This window comes from Dendrobates tinctorius, unplaced genomic scaffold (genome assembly GCF_039654945.1).
Source record: "Dendrobates tinctorius isolate UK_male_01 unplaced genomic scaffold, ASM3965494v1 ptg000039l, whole genome shotgun sequence".
Classification (NCBI taxonomy): Eukaryota; Metazoa; Chordata; class Amphibia; order Anura; family Dendrobatidae; genus Dendrobates; species Dendrobates tinctorius.
In genome coordinates, this window is record NW_027361707.1 from 31,048,906 (window position 1) to 31,068,892 (window position 19,987).

Below are 19,987 nucleotides of genomic sequence, written 5' to 3' on the forward strand. Positions count from 1 at the left end.
ATTAGATTTGACCCCTGTGCCGGCGTAAGGAGAACTTCTCGTGTCACTGGTGGGCTGGGTGTGCTCACATTGGAGGGATGCCAGGATTTCAGAGATTTTACGGAGAAAACATAAAACAGGAAACAATCAGCCACGCAAATCTGAACCGTTCCATCCAAACCTCAGCGCCAGAGTAAATCATTCATTACTAATGGCTGTTCACGTGAATCTCACAGGATGTCTCCACCCAATGTGCTCCACATTCACCTTCCATCATAGATAAGGCACCAAAGAGATTGTTCTTAGTCACTTCTCTGCCGTATGATCTGCAGCATTACAGCAAAGCGAGACCTACATTCTAAAAAATCCGGAATTCCCAGTTAATACGGTGGGTTCCCCCAATTACACCCTCTTGAATTGCACATACTGTAAGGCTACTTTCACACTTGCGTTTTTTTGCTGCCCGTTTTTTGCGCACACAAATGCATGAAAAAAATGCATCATGCATTTGTGTGCTTTTTTTGCGGGTTTTGGTGCGTTTTTAAAAAAAAAACGCATGCTTTTTTTGCGCATACGTGCGCATTACAATGCGCACGTATGCGCACCCATAGACTATAATGGGTGTTTTGCTGTAAAAAAACGCATTGCGTGCGCATGCATTTTTTTCCTCTTCGCCACGACAGCACCCACTGAGAGAGGGGATCCGCCCCCGGAACAGGAAACCTACAGAGAGATAAATGGGGCGGTCCCCCTCGCTCCCTCAGTTTGGTTTCCTGTTCCTGGAAAGGAACCCGCAGAAGAGGATACCTGGTCTGGTAGCCGCCTGCGTGCATAATATGAGCAGCAGGGGCCCCAGGACTGGAGGCAGCATCGGGCAGAGAGGTGATTTTCCCCCTCCCCAGAGCTGGTAATGCAGGTGAGGCCGGAGGTAAGAGACGTGCCAAGGCTCACCGAGGGGACATGGCGTATACCCCCCCCCCCAGGAAGGGGCCAGCGCATTACAAATGCCATTAGGGCATATCGGGGATGGTGGCCGCGCCCCCCCCCCCCGAAAGTAAGCAGAAGAGCCTGAGCGTTGTGCCAGGCAGCGCTACTGGGGGTCATACCTGCGGAGGGGTTAACATGTTGCGGCCGGGTGCGTGGGTGTCACCGTCCGACGGCCGCTGCATCAGCACTTCCAGCGGCGCTCCCAGGCAGAGGCAACACGGAAGTAGTATGAGAACTTCCGGGGTCAAGACAGGAGGCGGCGATCGAGGGAAAACGCCGCGCATGCGCAGAAGAGCCAAAAAAAAAAAAAAAGAGAAAGGAAAAAAAAAAAAAAATGGTGGAAAGGGGAGCATCAATAGGAAAGGCTATAAAAAAGAAGCCACGAACGCAGCGCCAATGCGCAGTCATGTCATCCATAGATGACCCAGCTTCGCTCCCGTTAGGTCAGCCAGTGGAATCCCCACATGGCAGCAGACAAAGCGGTACTACAAGGAGAAGCAGTAGCACCAGAAGAAGTGGCAGCTCCAGGAAGGAATCTAGCGGACCTTCCAGGCAAGATGAGCCCTTGGAGAAAAAACGTAAAGAGAAAAAACCGTCCCACGCCTCGCCTAGGCCTGAGTCGCGGACCCCGCAGCCGGTAGTTTGCTGACGAGACTCACGGGTGAGTGTTTTCAGTCAAAATAAATAACTGATGGCCGTGTTTTCTGGTCCATACCCCCCTTTTAGGCCAAAAGAACGGAGAAGGCGAAAAATAGAGAGTGTGCCTTATGTTCTCAGCCCCTCCCAGACGGCCACCCTAAAAGATTATGCCAGTCGTGTATTGAGGAGGCCTTACAAGAGGAATCCTCACGGAAGAAAGAGGATATCCGAGCGATAATTAGAGAAGAGCTACGGGCCTTACGCAGCTCCAGTAGTCTGGGGGGTCACTCCTCCGTGAGAGAAATAGGTTCACCGAGAGGAGGAGCTTCGCCGGCGTCAAAGTCGCCGTCAGAAACCGGGGATCTAGATAGATCCCAGGAATACCCTTCCTCAGAGGATGAGGAGCAGACGTGTTTCCCTACGGACAGCGTCAGTAACTTGGTTAAGTCTATCCGAAATACCATGGGGCTACCAGAGAGTAAGGACCCCAAGACTCCGCAAGACATAATGTTTGCAGGCATTTCCCGTCGAAAGGTCCGAGCATTCCCAGTGGTCCCAGCTATAAAGGAGCTAGTAAAAAGGGAGTGGGAAAAACAGGGGCAGAGGACCTTCCTCCCCTTAACGTCAAAGCGTAAATACCCTTTTGACGATGAGGAATTGACGACTTGGTCGAGAGCCCCCAAGGTGGATGCGGCAGTGGCCTCTACCTCTCGTAGATCCTCCCTGCCGGTAGAGGATTCAGGAACCTTGGCTGACTCATTAGATCGTAAGACCGATACACTCCTTAAACGATCCTGGGAAGCATGTACGGCAGCTTTTAAGCCCGCAATAACAGCCACGTGCACGGCAAGGTCAATGTTGGTGTGGCTGAATGACCTAGAGGACAATACTAAAAACGGAGTGGCCAGGAATAAACTCCTGTCCTCTATGCCCCTCATTAAAGGAGCAGCGGCCTTCCTCTCCGATTCCTCAGCGGACTCTCTCCGTTTATCTGCTAGAGCAGCAGGACTAACCAATGCAGGCCGGCAGGCCTTATGGTTGAAGGGGTGGAAAGGAGACATGCAAACAAATACTAAACTGTGTGCTATACCCTGCCAGGGTAAGTACCTATTTGGCACGGAACTGGACGAGATCTTAACAAAAGCGGGGGAGAGAAAAAAAGGTTATCCTAACCCGTATATTCCCTTTAATGGGAGGGCCTACAGAAAGCCGCCGTTTGGCAAAAAGAAAGACTTTAAACCCCAGGACCGCTGGGCAAATAAGGACCCCAAACAGAGGGGCAATCTATTCGGAAAACGTCCCTTCAGAGGAGACAGGTTCCGCTAATACCAGTACACCGGTAGGTGGCAGACTACTGGAATTCAGCCACCAATGGGGGAAGGTAACATCAAACCCATGGGCCATTGATATCGTCTCATCGGGCCTAAAACTAGAATTTGTTCGGCATCCACCGAACCTCTTCCTATTGACTTCCATGAAGTCCCAGATACAGCAGGAAGCACTGGAGATGGAGATTGCAGTACTGCTAACTAAACAGGTCCTGATAGAGGTCCCAGGGGACGAAAAAGGAATGGGCTTTTATTCTCCTCTGTTTTTAGTCCCAAAACCAGATGGCTCTTTCAGGACTATAATAAATTTAAAAAAGCTTAATACCTTCTTGAGGTTGAGGCCATTTAAGATGGAGTCAATAAATTCTGCAATAAAACTTTTGTTTCCCAGGTGTTATATGGCAGTCTTGGACCTCAAGGATGCCTATTACCATCTCCCCATATTCCGAGAGCACCAGAAGTTCCTGCGGGTAGCGGTCTGGTTCAAGGGTCGGATTCAGCATTTCCTGTTTGCGGCAATGCCATTCGGGCTATCCATGGCTCCTCGGGTATTTACCAAATTGATGCTGGAGGTGATGTCGTATGTAAGACTGAATGACACCCTAGTGATCCCTTACTTGGACGACCTGCTCGTAGTGGGGAATTCCGTTTCTCAGTGCGAAACAAGAATAGCTAAGATTATCTCATCCTTACAGACACTAGGCTGGCTAATCAACTGGGAGAAGACCAGGCTAGAACCAGTGACCTGTCAGAGGTTCCTAGGCCTACAAGTAGATTCCGTAAGTGAGAAATGCTTTCTACCAGACGCTAAAGCGGTGGCCATAATCAATAAGATACAGAATACTATAGGGAGACCCGTAATATCATTAAGACAGGGTATGTCCTTGCTGGGGTCCCTGATATCGTGCATCCCAGCAGTGCAATGGGCCCAGTTCCACTCCAGAAGGCTACAATGGGCTATTCTGCAGGAAACAGACTGCAGGGGCAGTTGGAAGGGAGGATGTCCCTATCGCCAGAAGTGGTTGAATCCCTAAAGTGGTGGTTGAATCCTACCAATTTGTCAAAGGGAGTGCAATGGTGGGTAACTCCCTCCAAGGTGCTCACCACGGATGCTAGCCCCTTAGGTTGGGGGGCCCACCTGGAGGAGCACATGATGCAAGGCCGGTGGCGTAAACATGAAATAGAAACCTCTAATGTAAAGGAGCTAAAAGCTATTTACTATGCGATATCTCAATTTCTCCCGCAGTTAAAAGGAACCCATGTGAGGATCCAGACAGACAATACCACCGCAGTGGCCTATATAAACCGACAAGGAGGTACGCGATCAGGACCGTTGATGTCTATCGCGGAAAAGATCCTAGAAATAGCTGAGGTACATCTTCACTCCTTGTCGGCGCTCCACATAAGAGGAGTGGACAACTCTCAAGCAGACTATCTCAGTCGCCAGGTCCTATATCAGGGCGAGTGGGTCCTCAGCAGGCACGTCTTCGAGACAATTGCGACAGAATGGGGCAGACCAGAGATAGACCTGTTCGCGACCAGAGCCAACAGACGCGTAAGAAGGTTTGCTTCGCTCTACAGGTCAGACAACCCAGACATACTAGATGCCCTCCAAGCACCCTGGACATTCCAGCTAGCCTATGCCTTCCCTCCAATGGTTCTGCTACCAACAGTAGTCAGGAAAATAAGACAAGAGAGGGCGAGGGTCATCTTGATAGCCCCGTTTTGGCCCAAAAGGCCGTGGTTTTCATGGCTGAGAGCCATGTCAATAACCGACCCGTGGATCCTGCCGCTGCACCAGGATCTTCTCTCGCAGGGACCCTGCTACCATCCACAGGTCAAAGCCCTACACCTAGCGGCCTGGAATTTGAAAGGGAACTATTGAAGCAGAAGGGCTTTTCGAAAAACCTGATTAATACCCTGCTACAAAGTAGAAAAGAGTCTACAACAAGAATATACGCTAAGGTGTGGAGGAAATTCCTGACCTTTCACCCAGCAAGGCTAGCCGGTGAAGTACTCATTACAGCCATCTTAGAGTTTCTCCAAAAAGGCCGAAAATTGGGCCTCTCAGTAAATACTCTTAAAGTCCATATATCGGCCCTAGGAGCCCTATTTAACTATAACGTGGCAGCAAATAGATGGGTGACCCGTTTTGTTTCAGCTTGTCAACGATCAGAACCGGTGCATATTCCTCGGCTTCCGGCATGGAACCTTACTCTGGTCTTGGATGCCTTTACTCAAGCCCCGTTTGAGCCCATAGGCTCAGCATCAATGAAGTGTCTCTCATTAAAAACTGCTACACTAGTAGCTTTAGTATCAGCTAGAAGAGTAGGTGATCTTCATGCTCTATCAGTAGACCCTCCGTTCCTGTCAATAACACGAGACAGACTGATTTTGAAGACAGACCCGTCCTACCTTACCAAACGGGCAACTAAATTTCATAGGTCTCAGGAGATATGCCTACCTTCCTTCTACGAAAACCCGTCAAACCAGGACGAGGTGAAATATCACACCTTAGATGTGAGAAGAGCGGTACTAGCCTACCTTGATAGGACCAGTCCCTGGAGGCAGAGTAGGTCTCTTTTTGTCTCCTTCCAGGGCAACAGAAAGGGGTCTGGAGTTACAACAGGCACGTTATCCAGGTGGATTAGAGATGCGATCACAATGGCATATTTGGCAAAAGGAGAAGAACCTCCGCTGGGGATTAAGGCGCACTATACTAGAGCCATATCATCCTCCTGGGCCGAGAGGGCAAACGTCCCAATTGAACAAATATGTAAGGCTGCAACCTGGTCTTCTCCATCTACCTTTTATAGTCACTATAGACTAGATTTATCCTCTACCGAGGATTTGACTTTTGGTAGATCAGTCCTTAACACTGTGTGCCCTCCCAAGTGATTATCTCTGGAAATCTCTCAGTGGGTTCTGTCGTGGCGAAGAGGAAAAACCGGATTACTTACCGGTAATACTCTTTTGTAGAGTCCACGACAGCACCCGCTCACTTCCCCCCCGTAAAAATTCTTTTTCTCACACATGGGTCTCCTTGGTGGTGGAGATTGTCATTAGAATTTAATATGTGGTTAAACTTAGCGAACATAAATAATATAGGGGTAAGATAGATGAATCGCCCAAACAAATTGACTAAAACATGTATGGCGGTTCCTCCGTTGTTCTCGGTAATACAAACTGAGGGAGCGAGGGGGACCGCCCCATTTATCTCTCTGTAGGTTTCCTGTTCCGGGGGCGGATCCCCTCTCTCAGTGGGTGCTGTCGTGGACTCTACAAAAGAGTATTTCCGGTAAGTAATCCGGTTTTTGGGGGCAAGTCGGACGCACAAAAAATGCAACAGGATGCACACTGCAAAAAAACGCATGCGCATACAAACGCGTACCGCACCTTTGCGCACCCATGTTAAGGTATGGGGAAAAAAATGCATGCTTTTTTTGCGCTAAAAACAGCGCAAAAAAACGCAAGTGTGAAACCAGCCTTAGTAAGTGCAAACGTGTTTTTTTTTTTTTTTTTTTTTTTTCTCCCAGCGGAAGGTACTTTAGGAAACGCTCGGAATCTCTAGTGATTTGCAAATCTGAAGTGTGGCCTTTGGTTGTTTCTTGAACGCTTTTTCAATGTTTTGGATAGTGTGGTTTTTTTTGTTAAACATTGTTTTTGTGGCATCTCTTATTCTGGCTTTTTGCAGATTTTTTTTCAACAATAAAGAAGTTGCTATTGTTTGTTTTGTTTTCTAATAAAAATGCTGGGATTACGCCCGGCCGTCTTCCTCCTTTTAAAGTATAGAGAGTCTTCAGAGCAGAAAATGTCTGAAGAATGAGACGCTCACTTCTTTTCACTACTTGACATGACATCCTTTGAAAACCTGAAGACGTTAAAGGGGTTGTCCGGCCTTACAGTGGCTGCGGACTTTTACCTAGCATTATGCGCTGTGAGGATTCTCCGGTGCCGGTAGCAGGCATGCGACAGCAAGAATGTGATTTGCAAACTTCCAGCCACATTCTGACTAGACGTGTCCGGACTCTCTATTCACTTGCCCATCTAGGCTGGACAGACACCTGACTGGGATGAATGTGAATCCTGCTTTGAGCAGGGGGTTGGATCAGATGGCCCAGGAGGTCCCTTCCAACTCTACCATTCTATGATTCTATGTGTGCGAATCACATAATTGTGACATATATTCACCTGCTTCTTGCGCTGGCCCTGGAGAATCATCACAGTGCGCATTAGGTGAACTTTGAGGATTCACAAGTCTGCAGCCACATAGTGACTGCAAACTTGTATCCTAAGGCTGGAAAATCCCTTTTAAGATGATCAAAAGCCTGAACATATGAAAAGCTAGATGTTTTAACATAGAACCAAAAATTCATTTGACCGTTTTATTAGTGCTTTTTCATCAGAACGAACCTGCTCCAAACCTTCCTGACAAAGACACCATGTGCTCATAATCTAAGGGTTTCTCTGGAGGACCAGGCACTTCTTATAAGCAAAGTGTAATGCTTCTTTTCATCTGTGGTGGTGCTGTACTGAAACTGAACACTCGCTTTGATCGCTGGTGGTCCGTTTCCTTTAGAGGGGTGTACACTCGATGACCTATCCACGGTCAGGAATATCATTGCTTCACTCCTGAGAAAAGCTGAGACACTATTTTTCATTCAAGGCCTTTGGGGGCCTGTACTTACTACAGGTGTAAATGATGAAATCCCTTTCACCATCCAAAACCTTCACCAGGTTCTTGTCTACCATGGATCATTTCTAAAACTGGTGTTTCCTTTTGGACAAGGTGCAGCTCTTGGCCCATGAAGGTTCTTTAGTCTTGAATCACCCACTCACATCCTGCGTGAGAAGTCACACATAATGACTACCCCTAGATAAAGGGGTAAAGATCCCGACAGAGAACCCCTTTCATATAAGACCCCTAATCGCCTTCTGACATTGCAGGTGGCCATATTTTTCCAGGTCAGTAGTCACTATTGGAGAAATGTAGGATTGCATGAGGCCAACCATGTAAAACTTGGTAAATTTGCCAGGGTGAAAGCTGATTTTCACATTAGAGAAACCCATACTCTGCCTTTTCTTTACCTTTTTTACATCCATACGTTCTTTAAAATGTGTGGAGCAAAAGAAATATCATCCCCCTACATGGGAAAGTCTGGGATCACTATTACTATCCGGCTGGTGATGATGCAGTTTGTAGATCCTTGCGCCTTGGTTGGGGAGCATTTTGCTGTGATACATTGTTAATAGTGATTTTTCTTTTTCCCCTGGCAGTCTACTGGCTGATTGGAGCTGAAGCCTGCTTCACCGTCTGTGCCGTCTCGTTCCTGATCCCACTCGTTTACCTCAGACGCGTGAAAGAGAATAAAAAGGAGGAATGAGAGGATCCAGTGAAGGAGAAACCTCAGAGGATCATTGCACAATTTGAGGATGACCAAACACTTGAAGCCCTTTGATGGGGTATGCAACGCTAATATGGGGTCCTCTGTTCGGGACGCCACCTGTCTATTTCAGCTGAAGCTGAGAGAAGACAGTTCTCATTCCTTGAATATTTTTACTTATTTTAAACTATGAACTTGATGGATGAAGACAGAGTTGTAAGCGCGCCTCGACCGTACACATTTTTGCTTCCTAGTTACAACAGGGGAGTGGCTGTGTTGGCCATTACTTCAAATAAGTCAGCTTGTCCTGCTTCTATCTATATCTGTTTGATTATACAGTGCAAACATGTACACCCCTTCCTCCAAAAAACACCCCATACAACCAACCCTATTAATAGCTTGGCTCATGGCGCTCTCTATTCATATGAACCAGACAATTGAAAATGGTTCTGATTAATCTTTGCAAATGATACATAGATGTGTTACAATGGAAAACGAAGGGCGGTATCACTTATTGGAACAGGTTACAAGTCAACGCGTTGACTTGTAATCTGTTCCAATAAATGATCTGATTTTAATGATTTTTCATCTCAGCAGTGCATAAGTGATACCGCCCTTCGTTTTCCATTGTACCAGTGATCGTCCTCCCTACCGTTCTCTGTGCAGCAGCTGTCACATATTGTACATGTGTTGCCATTAAGCAACTTGGCAAGGTGAGTGTATCTCACTTTTTATGACACTCCATTGTCATTGGATAAGACCCTATGGCGCTTTATCTCTTCCCAGTTTATTCATGACATAGATGTGTTGGCACTTTATATATTGACGTGATACTCACCGCCGTATTTATCTGACATATTGGGAGTAATTATAATATATCTATATATGGCGCCTAGTGGCACTACCCAGAGGTTAAATGGCGTGTTTTCATGTACCAGGAAGGCATCTTCTACATGTAAATTAGTGATGAGTGAACATGTTTGGGTAAGGTGTAATTTGACTATGATCGGGTGCTAGCCGAGTGTCTTCGGCGTGCTCAACTACCATATTTGAGTCCCTGCGGCTGCATGTCTTGCGGCTGCTCTAAAGTTGCAACACTTGGAGGGATTGCCTAACAAACAGGCATTGTGTCGCAGCTGTCAAGCTGCCGTGGAGACTTGAACATAGATTCTTTGGCGTGCTCGAATACTATTAGCACGCTCGGATAACACATTATAAGGGCACACTCGCTCATCGCCAATGCAGAGAAGTCAGGCAGATTCTCATTATTAGGAGTGCTCGGTCCCCTATACCATTCTTATTTTAGTTTAGAAAATTCAGTTTAATTCCTACATTTAAAGGGAAACTTTTAAACAAACACTTTACTTGTGATACCTCTACGATCCATATAATTACCCCAAAAAGAATTGGTTAAAAAAATGGGATCAATCCTTAGAATCTGCGAAGAAAAATCAGGACCTAAATTTAAAAAACCCCACCATTGACCGTGCTAATTTTATTAGGATAAAAATGTAAAATAGGTCAGAGAAGTATATGGCTCGTTACATTTTGTTTGTATGACTAAAAAGGGTAAAGGGTGGGCTTGTGGATCGGTGTACCACGAGGTGCTTGTATATTGCTTGTATTACATTTTATCGCTTTTTAACTTCATGTTTTGTATTTTTAATAATAAAAAAATCTTACATTTACACTATTGATGGCCATTATTTAGCAGGTTGGACTGTCGGAAGGAAACCACAAACTACGGTAGCTCCTCAATATTGTTGAAGGATGGGTAGTGCTGAATAACTGTACGTGATATTGCTCTAAGGGTTTGTTATCCGTGTATGGGATTGTGGGGGCGACCATGTGTGGAGGTGGCTCAGGAACTGACCCCTCTCCACACACAACAGAGAGCCGGTACCTAACAGCTGCAGCTAAAGAGGACCACCGGCCATGTCTTAACCATTTAAATGCCGCTGTCTAACTGTAGTGCTTAAATGAAATGTGCACTGGTGCTTGCCGACTCCATCAGTGCCCCGTGATATGATTGAAGGTCCCTGACGCTGTCATCTTGGTCCTCCTCTGAAGCTTGGCTATATGCTGAGCTTCAAAGGAGATCGTCATTTTCACTGTACACTGCAATACTGCAGTATTGCAGTTTAAAATATGAGCAATTGGACGCAGATTTAAATCCCTTGTGAGAATTAAAAAACCTACTCCAAATTGGAATCAATGAAACATCAGCTTGACACACACAAAAACAAGCCCTAACCAATTGCACTCGATGGAAAAAGAAGAGTGTTACAGGCCTTGGAAAATGGCCACAAACACTGTGTGAATGCATTTCTTTTCACAACAAACGCGAAAAATACCAAGAGTAGAATACTTTCGCAAGCGACTGTATGTGTGTGTGTTTTCCCCCTTGGCGTTTTTCGTGTTTTTGCTACTTCACAACCTGGGATTTCACTGATGGCTCTTTTTGAGGGTTTGCATCAGTTCATGTAAGGAACATGCCTACAACTATGAACATTTGGTTTTCTTTTTATTGTGAAGCAAACAGCAAATAGGACAAAATAACTAAAAATTTCAGTGTGTATAACTATTCACCCCCTAAAGTCAGTACTTTGTTGAACCTTCTTTTGAGGCAATTACAGCTGCAAGCCACTTTGGATAAGTCTCTGAGATTTCCACATCTCGCCACTGTGATTTTTGCCCATTCCTCAAGGCAAATCTTCTCCAGCTCATTCAAGTTAGATGGTTTCCTTAGGTGAACAGCAATCTTCAAGTCTGAAAACAGATTCTCATTTGGATTAAAGTCTAAGCTTTGACTGGGTCACGCCAAAACATTTACACATTTCCCCTTAAACCACTCCAGTGTTGCTTTATCAGTAAGCTTTGGGTCATTGTCTTGTGGAAGGTGAACCTCCGTCCCATTCTCAAATCACTGACAGACTGAAACAGATTTTGCTCAAGAATATTCCTGTATTTCGCACCATCCATCTTCCCCTTACATTTTCTCTGTCCCTGTTGCCGAAAAACATCTCCACAGCATAGTGATACCACCACGTTTCACTGTGGGGATGGTGACCTTGAGGTAATTTTTTTTACACACCTATGTAGCGCCATTAATTCCACAGTGCTTTACAGACCTTATCAGCAATGAGCTGTGTTGGTTTGGTGTTAGACATAGTTTACCTCTGTGGCCAAAAAGTAGAATTTTGTCTCATCTGACCACAGCACCTTCCTCCATACATTGGGGAGTCTCCCACATGTCTTTTTGGCAAACTCAAAATGAGCCTTACAATTATTGTGTAAGTAAAGGCTTTTTTCTGCTCACTCTTCCATAAAAGCCACCTCTATGGAGTGTATGACTTATTGTGGTCATATTGACAGATACTCCAGTTTTTGCTTGGGAACTTTGCAGCTCCTTCAGGGTTACCTTATGGTCTCTGTGTTGCCTCTATGATTAAGGCTGGGATCACACATGCGAGAAACACGGCTGAGTCTCGCGTGTTAATACCCGGCACTGCCGCCGGCACTCCGGAGCGGAGCTTGCAGTTGCACAGCAATACATGCAGTCGCATGCTCTGATCCGAGTGCCGGCGGCAGTTCTGGATATTAACACGCGAGACTCAGCCGTGTTTCTCGCATGTGTGATCTCTGCCTAATGCTAATAATGATTTATAACCTAACCCTGATTTGTACTTCTCAACAACTTTGTCCCTGACTTGTTTGGAGATATCCTACACTAGATCTTCATGGTGGTTGGTTAGTGGAGCCTAATGTTAATGGTGTTGTAGCCTCTGTGATAGACTGACAGACATGTGACACTTAGATCGCACACAGGTGGGCTGCCTTTCACTAAGCATGTGACTTGGGTAATTGCTTGCACCAGATATTTTTAGGGGTTTCATACAAAAGGGTGAATACATATGCACATGCCAATTTTTAGTCATTTGATCGGATAAATGTAATTTATGCCTATATTTTTCTCACTTCACCAGCTTAGACGATTTAGTACTGATGCATCACACACATTGCATTAATTGCAAAAATATATAAACACAGGATGTAGGGTAACAAAACGGGTAAAAAGACAGTTTTCCAGTAATTTAAATGTTAAAATGAATGAAGTAATTCAAAATTACAAATCTCCCTGCAGAGAAAACGAGCACTCATATGAAAATGTTGCTGGAAAAATGAAAAAGTTCTAACTCTTGAAAGAAGGGGAAGAAAAAACAGTCACATAAAAAAAAAATTGGCTACAGACAGAAGGCATTAACCCGTTACTGTTACTGCCATCGGACGGGATAGTACATCCGATGGCAGTACTCTCGCTTTGATGAGGGCTCCGGCTGTGAGCCCGCATTAAAGCCGGGACATGTCAGCTGTTTAGAACAGCTGACGTGTGCCTGCAATGGGCGCGGGTGGAATTGCGATCCACCCACGCCTATTAACTAGTTAAATGCCAATGTCAAACTCTGACAGCGGCATTTCAAGCGCGCTTCCAGCCATCGGGGAGTTTTTGTGTTAAGTGTTTGTGATGCTGTAGTAGGGGCCCAGATTGGGGGGTGGTCCACCGCTTACTGCAATCAGACGACACAGACACGAGACGGAGGCAGCTTTTAGTTGTAACAGGTCCGAGTTTATTGGCCATCCTCCTGACGACTGTAGCCATACACCGCAGCACCTTTACAGCTATCCGTTTCCAGGCCCGGGTACCTTCGTCATTCCTTCAGTCGTAGTGACGTTCCTCGCGGATCTTTCACTGGGGCTGTCCTAGACCAATCTACCACCAGCGCTTCACCTGCCCGAGGTTGTCGTCCAGTCGGTACCCCCGGGGCCTCGTCTGTCCTGCGGTTTGTTGTCGTGGGCCACCCCCCTGCCTGCCTCTTCCTGTCAGTCCCCTGATCGAGCTCTCCACCGTCGTCAGTCTTCTGTACTGAGTCTCTTCCACCTGAGCTCCTTCCGGGACTAGCCTAGCCTGGAACCCTGTCCTGTCCTATTTATCCCTTTTCTTGGGAATTTCCCTCCTGGGTTCCTATCTCCCCGCCTCCCATGACTAAGCGGTTTCCTAAGCCCTAAGCTGATGTCAAGTCCTGAACTACACTCCCCCTGCCATCTTGTGTTCAAATCTTGGTATTGCACTCCCTTTTCTATCTTCCCCAGCTGTTACCCATCTGTCAGCTGTTACCCATCTGTCATTGTCAATCTCCGTCTATAGTGCACAAACCGTCCACTCTACCTCCAGTCAAGTCCGTCCGTCAAGTCACCTTCCACACACTCTTCCTTCGTCTATTGTCGTCCCCGACAATCGTAATCCCTACCTACGTCGTCCTGAAGCTTGTCCACCGTCTGTTGTCGGACGGATTGTTTGGGCCAAACCCGCCATATGCGGGGGGCCGAACCAAACCGGGAGCACCATGCTCCGAGCAGCCTACAGCTACGCGCCGGCGCGCACCCCACATGACAACTCCTTTCAGGTTGGCGAGGTCCACCCGGACTACTCTATGGCGTGTACCTCCCACTGCTCTCCCCTTCTACTACCAACTACCATCCGGAACGCCATGACCGAGGCCTTTTGCCTACCAGGTCATCGTTGGCACCCGCCCTTCCTGATGGGGTGTCCAGGGTGTCGAGGACCTGACTGACGGACCACTGTCTGGTTCGATATCTTTCGTCTCCTTGTCCTTCACTTAAAAAGAGTCATGGTCGGTGTTTTTATCCTACCCTGTACCCGGGACCTTTTACATAATTTTTATACATACTACACATTAAATCAACTTTTAGCATACCGTTACCTCTACTTTAATAACAATAGGAGTTACTCAACCGGGGTAACCCCCCCTTTGTTAGTTGATTTTTTTCTTTAACTCCTTCTTTAACCCCTTAACCCCCAAGGGTGGTTTGCACGTTCATAACCGGGCCAATTTTTACAATTCTGACCACTGTCCCTTTATGAGGTAATAACTCTGAATCGCTTCCATGGATCCCGGTGATTCTGACAATGTTTTCTCGTGACATATTGTATTTCATGCTAGTGGTAAAATTCCATTCAAATAACTTGCGTTTATTTGTGAAAAAAACAAATTTGGCGAAAATTTTTTAAATTTTGCAATTTTCCAACTTTGAATTTTTATGCCCTTAAATCACAGAGATACAGCACACAAAAAACTTAGTAAGTAACATTTCCCACATGTTTACTTTACATCAGCACAATTTTGGAACCAAAATTTTTTTTTGTTAGGAAGTTATAAGGGTTAAAGTTGACCAGTGATTTCTCATTTTTGCAACACCACTTTATTTTTACGGACCACATCACATTTGAAGCCACTTTGAGGGGTCTATATGATAGAAAATACCCAAAAGTGACACCATTCTAAAAACTGCACCCCTTAAGGTGCTCAAAACCACATTCAAGAAGTTTATTAACCCTTCAGGTGTGTCACAGGAATTTTTTGAATACTTAAAAAAAATGAACATTTAACTTTTTTTCACAAAAAAAATACTCCAGGTTCAATTTTTTTATTTTGCCAAGGGTAACAGGAGAAATTGGACGCAAAAGTTATTGTGCAATTTGTCCAGAGTACGCTGATGCCTAATATGTGGGGGGGAACCACTGTTTCGGTGCATGGCAGAGCTCAGAAGGGAAGGAGGGCCGTTTGACTTTTTCAATGCAAAATTGGCTGGAATTCAGATCGGACGCCATGTCACGTTTGGAGAGCCCCCATAAGTGACCCCATTTTGGAAACTAGACCCCCCAAGGAACTTATCTAGATGTGTGGTGAGAACTTTGAACCCCCAAGGGCTTCACAGAAGTTTATAACGTACAGCCATACAAAAATCATATTTTTTCCACAAAAATGATCTTTTCACCCTCAATTCTTATTTTTTCAAGGGTAACAGGACCCTAAAAGTTATCGTGAAATTTGTCCTGAGTACGCTGATACCCAACATGTGGGGGTAAACCACTATTTGGGCGCATGGCAGAACTCGGAAGGGAAACAGCGCCATTTGACGTTTTTGGCTGGAATTGAGATCGGACACCATGTCGCGTTTGGAAAGCCCCTGATGTACCAAAACAGTGAAAACCCCCAACAAATGACACCATTTTGGAAACTAGACCCCCCCAAGGAACTTATCTAGATGTGTGGTGAGCAATTTGAACCCCCCCCCCGTGCTTCACAGAAGTTTATAACGCCCGGGCGTGAAAATAAAAAAATCGTATTTTTTTCCACAAACCTGATCATTTAGTCCCCAATTTTTTTATTTTCCCTAAGGGTACCAGGAGAAATTGGACCCCAAAAGTTGTCCAATTTGTCCTGAGTACGCTGATACCTCATATGTGGGAGAAAACTACTGTATGGGCACACGTCGGGGCTCGGAAGGGAAGTAGTGACGTTTTGGAATGCAGACTTTGATGGAAGGGTCTGCGGGTGTCATGTGCGTTTGGAGAGCCCCTGATGTACCTAAACTATTGAAACTCCCCACAAGTGACCCCATTTTGGAAACTAGACCCCCCACTGAACTTATCTAGATGTGTGGTGAGCACTTTGAACCCCCCAAGTGCTTCACAGAAGTTTATAACACACGGGCGTGAAAATAAAAAAATAATTTTTTTCCACAAAAATGATATTTTTGCCCCCAATTTTTTATTTTCCTAAGGGTAACAGGAGAAATTGGACCCCAAAAGTTGTTTTGCAATTTGTCCTGAGTAGGCTGATACCCCATATGTGGGGGTAAAACACTGTTTGGGCGCATGGCAGAGCTTGGAAGGGAAGGAGCACCATTTGACTTTTTCAACGCAGAATTGGCTGGAATTGAGATCAGACGCCATGTTGCATTTGGAGAGCACCTGATGTGCCCAAACAGTGGAAACCCCCCAATTATAACTCCAACCCTAACCCCAAAACACCCCTAACCCTAATCTCTGCCCTAACTCTAGCCCTAACCCTAATGGGAAAATGGAAATAAATACATTTTCTTTTTATTTTATTATTTTTCCCTAACTAAGGGGGTGATAACGGGGGGTTTGATTTACTATTTATGGCGGGTTTTTATTTTTGGCAGCTGTCACACGCTAAAAGACTCTTTTTATTGTAAAAATAGTTTTTGCATCACCACATATTGAGAGCTATAATTTTTCCATATTTTGACCCACCGAGTCATGTGAGATCCTATTTTTTGCGGGACGAGTTGACGTTTTTATTGGTATCATTTTCGGGCACGTGACTTTTTTGATTGCTTTTTATTCCGATTTTTGGGACGCAGAATGAACAAAAACCAGCGTTTCATGAATTTCTTTTGGGGGGTGCGTTTACACCATTCCGCCTGCGGTAAAATTGATAAAGCCCTTTTATTCTTCTGGTCAGTACGGTTACAGCGATACCTCATTTAGGTCTTTTTTTATGTTTTGGCGCTTTTATGCAATGAAAACAATTTTATATAAAAAATAATTATTTTACCCTTCGCCACGACAGCACCCACTGGAGGTATCGGATCCGCCCCATTTGGAACAGGAAACCCTACAGGAAAGATAAAAGGGGCGGTCCGCCTTTCCTCCTCAGTTTTGGTTTCCTGTTCCAAACGGAGCCACGATATCCTTCAGGAAGAATACCTGGGCCATGCATGCCGCCTGTGCAGTCTCCATGGGAATGGCAGGGGCTGCGGTCCGGAGGCAGCGTCGGGGGAGATTCCGTTAGATGGCTCCCCCCTCGTCTGGTGAATGGAGGGTGATGACGGGGTCCGGGGAGGGCCGCCCCGCCTCACCCAGGAGAGCGCCGGTAGGCACCAGGATGCACCGCTGCGGTAAGAGCGCCTGTGGCGCAGAAGAAGGCGGTGGCGGTGCATGGAGAGCAGGGGCCGCACATCAAAGCGGCGCGGTAGCCGGCCGGCGCAGAGTCTCCCGACCCCCCGGAAGTAATGGTTGAACTTCCGGGGCGAGATGGCTGAGAGCGCGTCGGCGCATGCGCGCGGTGATCCCAGGGAGGAGGAGCAACTTCCGGTGGGGCGGCAGAGAAAAAAAAAAGGGGGCAAACTATTTAAACAGCGCCGCAGCTGAGCGGAGATGCAGCAATGTCGTCCCCAACAGAAGTGCACGCTCCAGCTGGGGATTCTGCAGGAGGTAGCCCCACCAGGGACCGCAACACCAGGATGGACACCGGCCGCAGGAATGAAGCAGGAGAATCAAGGCCTAGGACGGGATCTCAGCCATCTGATCCGGTAATATAAGGCTTCACTGGGTGAGTGTGCAAAGTATATACTCTGCCTACTAAGCTGACCTCTCCTCCCCCCCCCCCCCCCGCCTTGGTGTCCCCTTCTAGACAAAGAAAAAGGATAAATCTAAGCATAAAGAATGTGCGATATGCTCTGAACCTCTCCCTGACTCCTACCCTAAGAAGCTCTGTAAGCAGTGCACCAGAGAGACAAAGCAGGGGGCTGCATTGTCGACAAAAGACATTAGAGCTATAATCAGGGAGGAGATACAGGCTATTAACCGTGCCAAAACTCCCTCAGAGACTGGCAGCAAAAAACAGATAACCCTCAGCTCAGAGTCAGAGGAAGAAGGGGGGTTAATCTCTGACTCCTCACTCACATCCTCGTCGTCATCAGACATGGAGGGACGGTCATGTTTCCCCCTGGATAGTGTGGACAACCTAGTTAAATCGGTGAGAAGCACTATGGGGTGTGAGGAACCAAGGGGTGCCCAAACCGCACAAGAGATAATGTTTGCGGGATTGGCGGAAAAGAAAAGGAGAGCGTTCCCGGTAATACCGACAATTAAGGCCCTAATAAAAAGGGAATGGGAAAAACACGACCAAAGAAGTTTTCTCCCATCAGCCTCAAAAAGAAAGTATCCATTTAGCGATGAGGAGCTATTAAAATGGACCAAAGTGCCAAAAGTGGATGCCGTTATATCCTCTACCTCGAAACAATCTGCTATTCCAGTAGAGGACGCAGGCTTGTTGGCAGACCCATTAGACCACAAAGCAGAATCATCATTGAAGAGGTCTTGGGAATCTACCACAGGTATTTTTAAGCCAGCACATGCACCACTAGATCTATGCTCGTGTGGTTGGACCAGCTGGATCAACAAATCGAGCAAAAGGTGTCCAGAGAAAAATTACGGGCCGCTATCCCATTAATCAGAGGGGCAGCTGCCTTTATGGCTGATGCTTCGGCGGACACTCTGCGGCTGGCAGCAAGATCAGCAGCTCTTGTGAACAACGCCAGATGGGCGTTGTGGATGAAGAACTGGAAGGGGGACGCGCAATCAAAGGCTAAGATTTGTGCAACCCCATGCGAGGGTGAGTTTCTCTTCGGGAAAGAGTTAGATAGCATACTCGCCAAAGCAAAGGAGAGGAAGTCGGCCCTCCCTGACCCTTCTATCCCTTTCTATAGGAGAACCTTTAAGAGGCGACCTGTTTGGAAGGAGGAGGCAAACGGAAAGATCAAATAGATGGGCCGCAAAAGAAGAGAAACAAAAGGGTACCATGTTCAGGGGTCCAACATTCCGAAGGGAAAATAGAAATTAAGAAATCAGACCCACCTGTAGGGGGTAGATTACGTTTCTTTTATTCAAAATGGGAACAAATATCCTCAAACCCATGGATCTTGGGTATTATTAAAGAAGGAATGAAAGTAGAATTCCTTCAAGACCCTTATGATTTCTTTATCCTAACCCGCCTTAACTCTATAGCCCAACAAAAGGCCCTCGAGGAAGAAATTAGGAGCCTACTATGCAAGGGGGTTTTAGTGGAGGTCCCAGAGGGACAGGAAGGTAGAGGCTTCTACTCTCCTTTATTTTTAATTTCCAAACCAGATGGTACGTTTAGAACAATTATTAATTTAAGGAAGCTTAATACGTTTATAAAAAATTATAAGTTTAAGATGGAATCAATCAGATCCACCATAAAACTTCTCTTTCCAAACTGTGTGATGGTGGGGATTGACTTAAAAGATGCTTACTATCATCTTCCTATCCATAATAGATACCAAAAATATCTAAGGGTCGCAGTGGTGTTCGAAGGCAAGGTCCGTCATTTTCAATACACAGCCATGCCTTTCGGCCTCTCTACAGCGCCAAGAATCTTCACCAAGGTGATGGCAGAGGTGATGGCCTATCTTCGTCAAAAAGATACTTTAATCGTACCTTACTTAGACGACTTCCTAATAATCGGGAACTCGGATACCCAATGTACCGAATGAGTGGCTGATGCAATCTCATCTTTGCAGGACCTAGGCTGGATCATCAATATACAGAAGTCCAGGCTCGTTCCGCAATCCCTCCAGATGTTTTTAGGGTTCCAATTGAACTCCATAACCCAGAAATGTCTACTTCCTCAGGTAAAGATTGCACTAACAAAAGAGAAAGAAAGTAGAGGCAGCCATAGATTGCCCCTCTCAGAGACATGCGTGGTCTATGTCGCTATTGGGGTCGCTAGATTCCTGTGCCCCTGCAGTCCGGTGGGCCCATTATCATGTCCGCACACTTCAGCATCAGATCCTCCAGGAGGAGAGGCGACATGGTGGTCATCTCGAGAGCAAGATAACCCTAACTCAGGAGGTCTTGACTTCTCTAGAATGATGACCATCTATCCTCAGGAGTCCCATGGGTTATAGTACCATCTTGTATCCTAACCACCGACGCTAGCCCCCAAGGCTGGGGAGCCCATATGGGGAATAGCT

The 19,987-nt window shown here is 46.3% G+C and overlaps 1 protein-coding gene across 6 annotated transcripts in view; it reads left to right on the forward strand.

The window, feature by feature from the left end:
- The window catches only part of MFSD10 (major facilitator superfamily domain containing 10), an 88,328-nt gene extending 78,323 nt beyond the window's left edge, over nucleotides 1-10,005 (forward strand). For 5 of the 6 annotated variants that reach the window (XM_073574580.1, XM_073574578.1, XM_073574582.1 and 2 more), the window contains one exon: nucleotides 8,211-10,005. In XM_073574580.1, the coding sequence (XP_073430681.1) occupies nucleotides 8,211-8,317 (107 nt within the window). In that variant the 3' untranslated portion in view covers nucleotides 8,318-10,005. Of the gene's footprint in view, nucleotides 6,232-8,210 lie in introns of all 6 variants that reach the window. The other variant, XR_012231960.1, reaches the window with a different exon arrangement.
- Nucleotides 10,006-19,987: the final 9,982 nt, after the last annotated feature.